The sequence below is a fragment of the Neovison vison genome, chromosome 12, assembly GCF_020171115.1.
Source record: "Neovison vison isolate M4711 chromosome 12, ASM_NN_V1, whole genome shotgun sequence".
NCBI classification, from domain to species: domain Eukaryota; kingdom Metazoa; phylum Chordata; class Mammalia; order Carnivora; family Mustelidae; genus Neogale; species Neogale vison.
This window is the reverse complement of record NC_058102.1, coordinates 141,687,596-141,699,617: the sequence shown is the minus strand read 5'-3', so window position 1 is coordinate 141,699,617 and position 12,022 is coordinate 141,687,596. Positions and strand designations below refer to the sequence as shown.

The following is a 12,022-nucleotide window of genomic DNA, read 5'->3' as shown; positions in this document are numbered from 1 at the left end:
CCAATAGAAGAGGGAAGTTTTGAACATAGGAGATGCAGGGGCCAGCCGCTAGAGCCATGTCCTCGAGGAGATGAGAAAGAAAAAGCTAGCTCATCAGTGGACGGATGTGACTCGGATAGAAATACTGCTAGTTCTCCTAGGCTACCAGACAGGAAGCTGGGAGACTGTGGATGTTTTCTTCTGATTGCTTTAATGTCTCAGTGCAGTTGGAATCCAGGTTGTGAGCTGAGACAGGAAGTGGGAGGTGTTGGTAGTTTGAAAAGACAGGAGATGAGAAACAGTAATTTTAGAGAAGGTGAGATGCTGGACTTGAGAATTATATTTAATTTCCAGACACCACTAAAGGGGCACCTGAAGTTTGCGATTCTTTTCTTTTTTTAATTATTTTTTATTTTCAGCATAACAGTATTCATTATTTTTGCACCACAGCCAGTGCTCCATGCAATCCGTGCCCTCTATAATACCCACGATTCTTAACGAAACGTGAGACCAGTCAAAATTACTGGGCATAACAAAAAAAACAGTGAAAGTTTCAGTATCAAAATGCAGACAACACATGTTTAGGATAAGTGAGAGATAGGTCAGTGTTGACTGAGGTGGTTTCAAGAGGTTTTCTGGGAGAAGGACAGCTTGAGTTGGTACTTGCAAGATGACAGGAGGAGTGGTTGGTCTTCCTCCTTTCTTCGTGGATTGAGAGCTTAAGTAATGAGACCCTTCTTCATCCTTCTTTGAAACAGACAGTGGAAGCAATGAAGACCATATTGGATGACCTAAGAGCTGAAGACCAGTTCTCTGTGGTCGACTTCAACCACAATGTTCGGACCTGGAGAAATGATTTAGTCTCAGCTACTAAAACACAGATTGAAGATGCCAAGAAGTACATTGAGAAAATCCAGCCCACTGGAGGTGAATGACTTTATATCCCAGAGCCCAGTGAGAAACGTTCACAGGGTTCAAATCTTCATTCACGTAGGAAGAATCACTCCCTACCATGGTGGTCTTTGCCCGGCCGGCAATGGCCTGCCTTAAATAATGTGTGTATTATTATTCCATGATGAGTGTTAATTTCTTGTGAAAGGACAAGGCATAACCCATCCCACACAAGTTTGCAACCATCCCAATCTTTCTCAGAAAAGGGTGTCAACAAGGGACACCAGAATTCTTACTACTCTCGTGGCACAAAATGTCCCCAGACCAGTGTCCCAGCACATCAGCAAGGCTGATTGAGGGACCTTCAGTTTGGTCTTTAACAAAACGACAGACCAGTGCTTTGAAAGGACGCATTCTTCCTTAAGGGAGTAGTTTACTATAAAGTCAATAATTTTACTCTGCTGGGGAATCTTGCCCAGCCTGGAGGAAACTTGTGTCAGTTGGAAAACTATCGAAGGATTTGGGGACTGAGTAAAATGACACGTGCATGATCACCAGACAAATGAATCGGAACCCAGGGTGTGACAGTTTTTGTGCAAAGAGAAGAGTACGTAACGGAGCAGCACATACTCTTACCTTAACAGGCACCAATATCAACGAAGCCCTCCTGCGCGCCATCTTTATTTTGAATGAAGCCAATAATTTGGGAATGCTGGATCCCGAGTCAGTCTCTCTCATCATTTTGGTTTCTGACGGTGACCCCACAGTAGGCAAGTAGCTTTTCAATCTTCCAGTAACAAATATTTCACTCTCGCTTCAAATGGGAAATCTGCTGGCAGTTGTCCGAGTTTCTAAACCATGGTAGCCCCATGTTTCCTAAAAGGAGGCCTCTCTGGGCCCTGGAACTGTCACCACCTCCCCCCACCCCGAAACCCAGTCCCAGGCACTTTTTTTCCCCCCAATTTATTTATTTTCAGAAAAACAGTATTCATTATTTTTTCACCACACCCAGTGCTCCATGCAAGCCGTGCCCTCTATAATACCCACTACCTGGTAGCCCAACCTCCCACCCCCCCGCCACTTCAAACCCCTCAGACTGTTTTTCAGAGTCCATAGTCTCTCATGGTTCACCTCCCCTTCCCATTTACCCAAATTCCCTACTCCTCTCTACAGTCCCAGGCACTTTTGGTGATGCTCTTGAAAGCACTTGTTTCGAAACTGGAGTATGAACTATGATAGCTCGCGATTGCATTTTCTCTCAGCGTAGGGTATGTGAGGTGACGTACGGGAGCGTGAGATGAGTGTGCCAGTCCCCAGTCCCCGGGACATGTCTGGAGTCTGCAGGAACTTATTCCATCCTTCTCCACATTCCCCCAGTCCCTCAAGGCAATGGGAAAAATGACTTCTTTCTGATATATCCTCTACATTACGCCTTTTTCCCCACAAAATGGCCCCACACCCCCTGGCTTCTGTCACATGTTGTTACTTTATCTGCTTCATTTGTGTCTTTCTACTGACAAATACAAGAGTGTGTGCTGGATTGTGTTGTAGTCCGTCACGTGGACAAGGACGGTGCCCGACGCTGCTCAGTGGAAGGAAGACAAGTGCTTCAGTCAGGACCGCGGCCATTAGACTTTTAGACAAAAGGCACCCGTTCTGTTAATAGTGAGACCAGAATGGGAGACTTTATGTAGTATTTGTGGTAGATTCAGAGTTTCTGAACCTCAGATCAGGTTACTTGTAAAATTCAATTTGAGGGGCACCTAGCCGGCTCACTGGATGGAACATGTGACTCTTGATCTCGGGGTTAGGAGTTCGAGCCCCCCACTTGGTTGCAGAGATTACTTTAAAAAAATACAGTAAAATCTTGAAAAAAATAAAAGAATTCAGTTTGCGAATAGAGTCATAAAGAAGAAAAGGAAACATAGCAAAAAACGAAGTCTACTTCTTATTTCTGTCCCTTGACCCTCCAGTTCCTGTCTCTGGAGGCAGTCTTTGGTTAGCAATTTGTTGTGTAACTTTCCAGAGATATTCCGTGCCTACGTGTATACTCCATACACATATACACACATTTATGTGTGAATATATATCCACACATACACACACATATATGCATGCCTATATGCAAATAAATCCTACATATACCAATTTTTACATTGTTCTCCCCCCTTGAAAATAGATCTGTGAGATCATTCAGTATAAATACATAGAGTTATCTTGCTCTGGTTAATAGCTTCATTTACCCAACCTCCCCTTACTACTGCGCACTTGTTTTCAATCTATTGCTATGCCCAATAGTGTGGCTGTGTATGATTGCACATGTGTCATTCCCATTTGTGTGAGTGCGGCTGTAAGAGAAACCCATAGACTTGAGTCTCTGGGTCAAAGGGTCAGTGGGACAAATTCTGCTAAACCGCCCTCCGTGGATTTTCAAAAAACATTGTAACATTGTCCCTCATTCTCTTCGTCTCTGTTGTCATCCACTTCAGGTGAACTAAAATTGTCAAAAATTCAAAAAAACGTGAAGCAGAACATGCGAGACAACATCTCCCTGTTCAGCTTGGGGATAGGATTTGACGTTGATTACGATTTTTTGAAGAGACTATCCAATGAAAACCGTGGCATGGCTCAGAGGATTTATGGAAATCAGGACACATCCTCCCAACTCAAAGTAACACCTTTTTTTCTGTTCTGTCTTCCTCCTTCACTCAAAGTCATTCAGCTCGCCAAATTTGAGTCTCAGTTGTCATCATTTCAGCTGCGTTCGGCCAGGATGATGAGAAAGTGCTCGATTCCCTTCCCACCCCATCTTGCATGTGTATTTGCTCTGCACTGGCGGTGAGAAGGGAAGCCAGAGGGGGATGCACTTCCCTACTCCCTGAGCAAGTCCTCCCCGGCCCCGCCGAAACTTCTGGGCTCTCCAGTCCTCCTTGCCATCATGGTCATTGTTTCCCCTGTTAAGGTGCATTGGTATCTCGGTATCCACTTTTTATAATGCAACAAAGATCAAACGATAGCCTGTAAGTGTCCTTGAAGGTAAAGGAGAGAAATTACTTGTTTAGTTGGACTCCACGGATAGGAAAAAGACATAGAAGAAGAACAGGCTTTACCCCACCCTCTGTCAACTCCAAGTGCCATGGGTCAGTGTCAGGCACTATATTTAACGTTGGGAACAGGAAAGGGGTAGGAGATAATTTGGGAATATCAACCCAGCTGACTTTTCTTCTTATGAGTATTTATCTGGTCATAAAAGAAAAAAAAATATGCTGGGCTCTCAAGTCCAGGATAAAATTCTTAACAAATTTTTAGTTTCTCCCTGTCTCAGTTCATCTGATAATTGTGAGAGTTTTCCTTGTCCCACAGCTTTCCACAGAGATCCTGTGAAAATAAATTAAGAAATGCCAGCTAACCGTATGAGGAATCTCAACATAAAGTGCCTCAGGGGGGCCAGGGGGGCTCAGTCGGTTGAGCGTCCAACTTGGGTCATGATCTCAGGGTCATGAGATTGAGCCCCGTGTCAGGTTCCGAGCTGGGCATGGGGCCTGCTTAACATAGTCACTCTCTCTCTCTCTCCTTCTGCTCACACGCCCCTCCCCCGTCTTAAAAAAAAAAAAAAAAGTGCTTCAGACCGAAGAAGTAGTAGGACAATAATGATTTCTCTGTTTTTTATGAATTGTAGAAATTCTACAACCAGGTCTCTACTCCATTGCTCCGGAATGTTCAGTTCAACTATCCCCACTTGTCAGTCTCGGATGTCACTCAGAACAGTTTCCACAACTATTTTGGAGGCTCTGAGATCGTGGTGGCAGGAAAATACAACCCTGATAAATTGGAACAATTACAGAGCATCATCACGGCCACCTCGGTACTTCTGCTTATCTCCTTAGTTCTAAAAATACTAACGGGTCCCCTTGATACAGTCCATCTTGTATATTACCAGGGTAATATCTTGCATCCCAAGAATCTTGCAGGCAGAATAAAAGCAGTAGAGTGAAAAGGGAAGGCATGAGAATATCTATGCCGTGATCCCCAAACCATTCTGCAAATCCATCCCTTCTCATCCCAAAGCCAATCCCAAACCTTGGATGTAGGCACTTCCTCTTTTGCATTCTTATGAATTATTTTGGACTTCTCTTGAATTTAAATAACATCCTGATTCGCTCACAGTAGATATGAACAGTGTGGGTTGATTAACCCTAGTTCTGCTCTCCCAATGTCTTTCAACTGAATCTTCCATCATCCAGGCCAACACGGAGTTAGTCTTGGAAACTCTGGCCCAAATGGACGACTTGGAGGATTTTCTCTCAAAAGACAAGCATGCAGATCCTGATTTCACCAGGAAATTGTGGGCCTATCTGACAATCAACCAACTTCTAGCTGAGCGGTAAGAAGAGAAGACGGTACATAACAGGGATTTGCGAAAGTAAGAGGTTTGCCTTGAACATTTTGCGGTAATACACAAAAGGGATTTGGAACCAAGAAAGGCAGCAAATTAATTTGGGATTTGGATTGTCAATTTCCACTGGTTCCAAGCACTTTAAGTACAGCTGAATTCACTCTTTTTTCTTTTTTATTGAGGTCGACGTACACAAAGTGGGTGAAGCTGATGAATTTTAAATGTACAGTTTGATGATGAATTCTTAGATGTGTCACCCATGTAATAATCACTGTCCAGATCGTTATAGGACACTTCTGTCCTCTTTGAAGGGTCCCTTGTTCTCCTTCCCTCAGAATGCCCACGCCCACTGCTGTAGAAATCACTGTCACCATCAATGAGTTTTCTGTGACTGAACTTCTTGTAGTGATCCAACCTGTATTTATCCGTTTTTGGCTTCTTTCCTTCAGCATGATGTCTGTAAGACTGATCCGGGTTGCGGGAGTATCAGTGGTTCACTTGCATATACTTTTGAAAAGCTTATTGTCCAGAGGGAAATTTACAATTCTAATATCGCCTAAGGACGGGTTCCATAATAGCCAGCGGCTCTCTCATCTCTGGCTTCTCAGCCGACCCGCACTTAACCTGTGCAGTATAAAAACTATGCTCCCAAGCAATGCACAGCTCTTGGACCACGTGCAACAGAGAAACACAGCAGGTGCTAAAGAAGAAAATCACCCGAGCCCCCTCCCACCTTTGACATCAGGTTCCCAGGGAGGTGGAACAGTCTTCAGAGCTAGGTCAGGAAGACACGAAGTGCGGTTGGATGACCGAACTCACAGAGAAAATCTGTGATGTCAGTAAGGTTATAAAACAGACATGGGGCTGTAGCTGGGGCTTTCCGTTGAACAAGAACTATCCCTGCCCCTCTTTACTGAAGCATCCTAGGTGCATTCACAGCAAAATTGCAGATACGCAGCGTGTTGCTGAAGTTAAATACTGATTTTTCAGAACAGTCCCCGGAGAACAGATCAGTGGTTGTTGGGGACTGGGGTGGGGGCAGGACAACCAGGCAGAGCCCAGGGGATTTTTTTAGGGCAGTGAAAGTGTCCTGTACGATGGTACCATCGTGAATACATGTCATCACATGTTTGTCGAAGCCTGTATAGGACATGCACCACCAAGAACGAACCGTAACGTAAACCACGGACTTGGGTGATGATGAAATGTCAGCCTAAGTTCATGGATTGTAACACATGCACCACTCTGGTTCGGGGGTGTGTGTGTGGTTGATAATGGGGGAGGCTGTGGGGTGTGGGCAGGGAGGGTCTGGGAAATCGCTGTCCTTTCTCCTCCGTTGTACTGTGAGCCTAAAACTGGTCTGAAAAAGAAAGTCTATTAAAAAAAAATCCTCTGGACTGCATGGCTAAGTAAAATCCTGGGTTCTTGGAGCCAGTTAGCCCTCTTTTATCTGTGGTCCCCAGGGTCCCGGCTGAGCCCAGAGCGGGTGTGGGGTGTGGGACTAAGTGCAGTGATGTTCTTGAATGCCTCTGTTTCCCAAATGCAGAAGCCTGGCTCCTACAGCAGCTGCCAAAAGGAAAATTACAAAAACAATCCTGCAGATGTCTCTGGAACATCACATCGTGACCCCGCTTACCGCGATGGTGATCGAGAACGAGGCCGGGGACGAGCGCATGCTGGCAGACTCGCCCCCCCAAGACCATTCCTGCTGCTCAGGTCTGTGCTTCTGTCTCGTGGAGTAACAGGACGGGACAGCTTCCTTAGCCTGCACCGGGGGCCTCCAGCCTCTGCTTCCCTCCCCTGCCTCCTGCTCCCAGCCCTGGGACCCCCATGTGTCTGAGCTGTTCTTGTCATTTTGCTTTGGGGTAGTTCGTTGCTGTGGTCTTGGAACTTTGACTCCCTTAACTCCCAAAGGAATGTTGAAGACCTGGGTACCCCCGTGTGCATTGTTTAAATCAGAGTTTAGCCATTTTCGCCATGCTTAAATAGTTGTAGCGAATTTAATTTGGGGCATATTGTAAACATTCAACTTGTTTTTTAAAGATTTTTTATTTACTTATTTGTCAGAGAGCGAGAGAGAGCGTGCACAGGCTTAGGAAGCAGCAGGCAGAGAGAGAAACAGGTTCCCTGCTGAGCAGGGAGCCCAATGCAGGACTCCATCCCAGGATCCTGGGATTGTGACCTGAGCCGAAGGCAGACGCTCCACCAATTGAGCCACACAGGCGTCCCAACATTGAACTTTTAAAATAAACCTGTTGCTTCACTGTTGTCAGTGTATCCTGTGGCACGGAATACCGAAGTTGGTACTCTCCATCATCCATCAAAAAAATACACGAGCAAACTCTATTTTAATTATCAGAAATTTTATATTGTGCTTTTTTCTACTTGAACTGGTATTTCCATTCCCGGCAGAAGCACGGCTCAGTGTAGTAAACTGCGACGCCGGAAGGTCTTTTCTTGATCATCCTGTTCCTCTGCAAGAAAAATGTTTGCAAATTCGAATTTTTTTCAATGCGTTGGGACCCTTAGAATCTGAGTATTCAAAATTTTTTTCTAGATGGAGTTTTATTAAGACCGACGACAAGTAGACAATTGATCAAAATAATATACATGGATTATAAATATGATATCCCTAAGTAAAATTTGATTGAAAATCATGTCTTAAAAATGAAAAAATGTGACTGTATGTGTAAATGTTATTTATCGATGGATTCAGTGTCATTTCTACTAAAAAAAAATTGTAGGGGTGCCTGTCTGCCTCAGTCGGTGGAGTGTGTGACTCTTGATCTTGGGGTTGGGAGTTTGAGTCCCAGGTTGGGTGTACAGATTAGTTAAAAATAAATCTTTAAAATTTTTTTTTATAGGCTAGGTCCTGATAAATCTTGTTGACACAGGTGAGTAGATAGGAATGGAATGAGTTTGGTCACAGCAACTATCACTCATTTACAGCTTCTTCAGACTTATCTGCCGAACTCACATAGGAGCTAGGATGCAAAAATTATTTTTAATGATTTAACACGTGATACCTTGGGTCCTACTTCAACTTGGTTTGTTTTTTTTAAAAGATTTTATTTATTTATTTGACAGACAGAGATCACAAGTAGGCAGAGAGGCAGGCAGGGAAAGAGAGGAGGAAGAAGGCTCCCCGCTGAGCAGAGATCCCGATACGGGGCTCAATCCCAGGACCCTGGGATTGAGGCTTTAACCCACTGAACCATCCAGGCGCCCTTCAACTTGGTTTAAAGCAAAGAATTGGAAACCATCTGACTTGCAAAAGGATTTGTGTCCCTTGCAATGGTCTGGAGTCTTTCCAATTTCTGGTGCTACACCAATTTTCCCAGAAGGTTTTTGGTGAGAGAGCATGCCTTCTGCTTCTCAACCAAGAGAAAGAGGTTTTCTTGGGAGAGGTATATGTGGAAGCGGAGAACTTGAAATTGCTACAAAAGCCACCCTTGATTCCTGAGTCCTGTGGAAGGTCCTAGGATGTGCTCAGGGACACATGAGCCAAGTATAGAAGATGCTGGCTTATCACCTTCTCCCTGCCCTCCATTTCTCAGGACCTAGTCCTGCTGAAACACAGTCTGAAGAGTTGCCTGCGTACCCGAAGGACCACTTTCCATTTTTAATTTTGTCCGAGTGAGGCGCCATATTTGCCACAGTAGTCCAGGGGTCAAGGAGCTCGTACTTCTGGCATCCCAGTTATAAAAGCCTGGGGCACCACAGCCAATTTATCTGGGGAGAATTCTCTTCTAGATAAACTGGCATTGGTAAGTGGTTATTATCAGCTAGATAAGATGCCAGGGTGAACTGTCACTTGTTTTCTCCAAGACAGGAAGACTGCCTGTGTGTCAGAAAGCAAAATGAGCTTGTTGTAACCAATAGGGGAAACTAGTTGGTTGAGGAGCTGAATTGTTTAGATTGTTGTTTGGTTAGGAAGTAGGAACGGATCCAGGCAGGGGCTGACCGTAATCTGGGTCTTCTCCAGGGGCTGGCCTAGACATCATCTCCCCGGCTTAGGATGAAGACGTGAGGCCCTTCTCCCACCTCCGTGGGGCAGATCCCACAGCCCAGGTTCCAGACTCTGCAGAGATCCCTCCAGCAGGTCCACACAGTGTAAAGACAGGAGGAGCTAGAAGAGAGAAAGTTCTGGGATAAAATTACTGGGAGAAAACCTTAGCTGAGAATCTCCAGGGTCCGCTTAACATAGATTCTTGACCTTGTAAGAAATCTCCATGGAAAAGTAAGCTGGGACACTAATGGCCACAGGTTTTTCTACACAGGTGCCCTGTACTACGGCAGCAAAGTTGGTCCGAGTTCAGTCCCATCTTGGGTCAACCCTTCCCCGACACCGATGATCCCGATGCCCGTGCTGGGAGCTCAGGTTCTCGAGGCAACTCCTCCCCCACATGTGATGAGAGGTAAGAGGCCTTCACCGCGGCTCTCACGTCCCGGCCCCCAGTCGGGTCACAATCGTGTGCAGTGTTGATAGATGTTAAAAAAAGTCCTGGTAAACAAGTTGGCTGCTGTAGGTATCGTTGACCTCCCTTAACAGCAGATGACTCTGTGTATTAATCAGCTTGGGCCGCCATAACCAGATACCCCAGCCTTGCTGGTCTAAATGACAGGTCTAGAGGCAGGGAAGTCCAAGATCAAGGTGCCAGCTGGGGACGGCTTGTACACAGCCGGCATCTTCTTGTGTGTTCACATGACCTCTCTGTGTGTGCCCTGCAGAGAGGAAGGCTAAGCTTCCCCGTGTCCCTTCTCAGCAGGGCGCCAATCCCTTGATGGGGGCCCCTCCTCCAAACATCGTGTGCTGGTGGTTAGGGTTCCAATCTATGAAGCTCGGGGGTCCAGTCCAGTCCAGTCCAGAGCACTCCATCTCCAGCTGGGTGAGCTGAACCCTCGGGAGTGGACGAGACGCTCTTCTCAGGCCAGGGGGCTCCACAGGGTATCAATGCAAGGAACATTCTCTTCGGAGATTGCATGTGAACTGACTGTATGTGAACTGATTGTATGTGAATTTAAGTGAGTTATTTCATGTTCCTGCATGTTGAAAACAGGCGTAATTACACTCAGGCAGTGAGGTTGTTGACCTCGTGAAACCTTCTCAGGGGCAAGCACATGATAGCCGATAGATAAAAATAATTACTGAAGATTAGACGCGATTCGTTTTGCAAGCAAAATCACTTTAATGTGGTTTAATCACTTAATCACTTTAATGTGTTGTCTCTCTCCCCTTCCTAATCTGGTATTTGCCACCTTTCCCCCACCGAGATTACGGCTACAGACACGGCCGGTGAGGGGAGGGCATCCCTGTGTCGGGTTACAGTGCTGACGAAATTGCCATCCTCACTGCCCTGAGCGGCTCTCAGAGCAAGAGACAAGGGCAAGCATGGGGCGGGCGCCCCTTCCTCTGTGACTTTCCAGAAAGAAGCTTCTGTAGAAATACGTAGTGAAAAAGCTAACTCTGTTTTCGAGTTCTTTCCAGTAAGAATGCGGTGTTCCCTCTGAGTTTACATAGTCTGCTGTGCAATGCAGTTAAGGGGACAAGGTCTGGAGAGCTGGACAGTTCCAGGGTCAGACTCTGCCCCCGTGGCAGTGGGCCACACCATGGACCCTCTCTAGGTCTCAGAGGGCCCACCTGTAAAACGGGGGTGGTGTTAAGTTGCGGGGTGGCTATAACAGCAGTTCCTGGTTCCCCGGGGAGCTCATAAAGCCCAGGTCCTCAGGAATCTGTGAAGTTAGTCCTGGCGGCCCTCCATCCGCCTTCAACCTGATCTAAATGTAAGGCTACAGACGCTAACCTAAGTATAATGTCTCACTTCTGCTGTCTGGAGTGGTGTCAGTTCGGTAGGGCAGTCCCGATCCGTGGTTACCCACCAGCAGGTGTGAGTAATGGGATTTGGGTTCATTAAAATGGCAGAATCAATCACGATCTCTAATAAAAAGCCAAGTCCTTCCAAAAATATTTCAAAACACCATATTTGATAGATGTTAAAAAAATGATACCAAAATGATTTTTTTTTAATTGAAAAAGAGATGCGAGAACCTTTGTTCTGCGTTTTAAGGATGCCCTCGAGTGCCCAGCGCAACACAAAATCGATTCACCAAGTATTTTTTGACCTGGTGGCGAGAGTTTTGTAGTGTGAGGGGTGCAGAGAAGTACCAGATTGCACTTCTGTTGTGGATTCCTCTATCTTCCATTTCATGCTCTGAAACACACACTTGAACATGAGCGAGCGTGTCGGAGTGGGTGTTAGAAGGGGCTTGTCGTGGGGCAGCGTGGCTGTGGTCCTGGATCTGCCACAGTCCGACCCCATAATGGGACCTCAGGCAGGCGACCCATCCTGTGCGAGGACGCGAGGAGAATTAATTGAGTTAATGTTTGCATGGGACTTTGCGGTATCATCTAGAAAACAGCAGCCTCTCGGGGAACGGAAGCTTGCTCTTTCGGTTTTAATCTGGGAAAGGCGACCACTGCGATTCTTACGGCTCCGACCGTCTCCTCCCCGGGCCCTTCAGTGACTCGGGCTGGAAGCCTGGCTGGTCTGAACTGTTCCTCGGCGCTCAGTTGCCTGACACCGTGGATTCTGCCACGGGTCTCTGGAATCTTCCTTCCCTCGTCCGTCCCGTTTCCCGTTCAGTGTGACGTCTCTTGCCTGCGTTATTGCTGCGTTAGCTGCTAACTGATCTTCCCACGTCTGTGTCCCAATACTTAGTTTATACTGTGACGAGTAATTTCCCCAAAATCAAATC

General features: G+C 46.1%; 1 protein-coding gene across 1 annotated transcript in view; it reads left to right on the top strand.

Moving 5' to 3' along the window:
• Positions 1–12,022, top strand: part of ITIH2 (inter-alpha-trypsin inhibitor heavy chain 2) — a 36,928-nt gene that overhangs the window by 16,542 nt on the left and 8,364 nt on the right. The window contains exons 10-16 of the mRNA XM_044226820.1: positions 738–906; positions 1,515–1,640; positions 3,360–3,541; positions 4,550–4,735; positions 5,115–5,254; positions 6,813–6,982; positions 9,547–9,684. Of these exons, the coding sequence (XP_044082755.1) occupies positions 738–906; positions 1,515–1,640; positions 3,360–3,541; positions 4,550–4,735; positions 5,115–5,254; positions 6,813–6,982; positions 9,547–9,684 (1,111 nt within the window). The remainder of the gene's footprint in view (positions 1–737; positions 907–1,514; positions 1,641–3,359; positions 3,542–4,549; positions 4,736–5,114; positions 5,255–6,812; positions 6,983–9,546; positions 9,685–12,022) is intronic.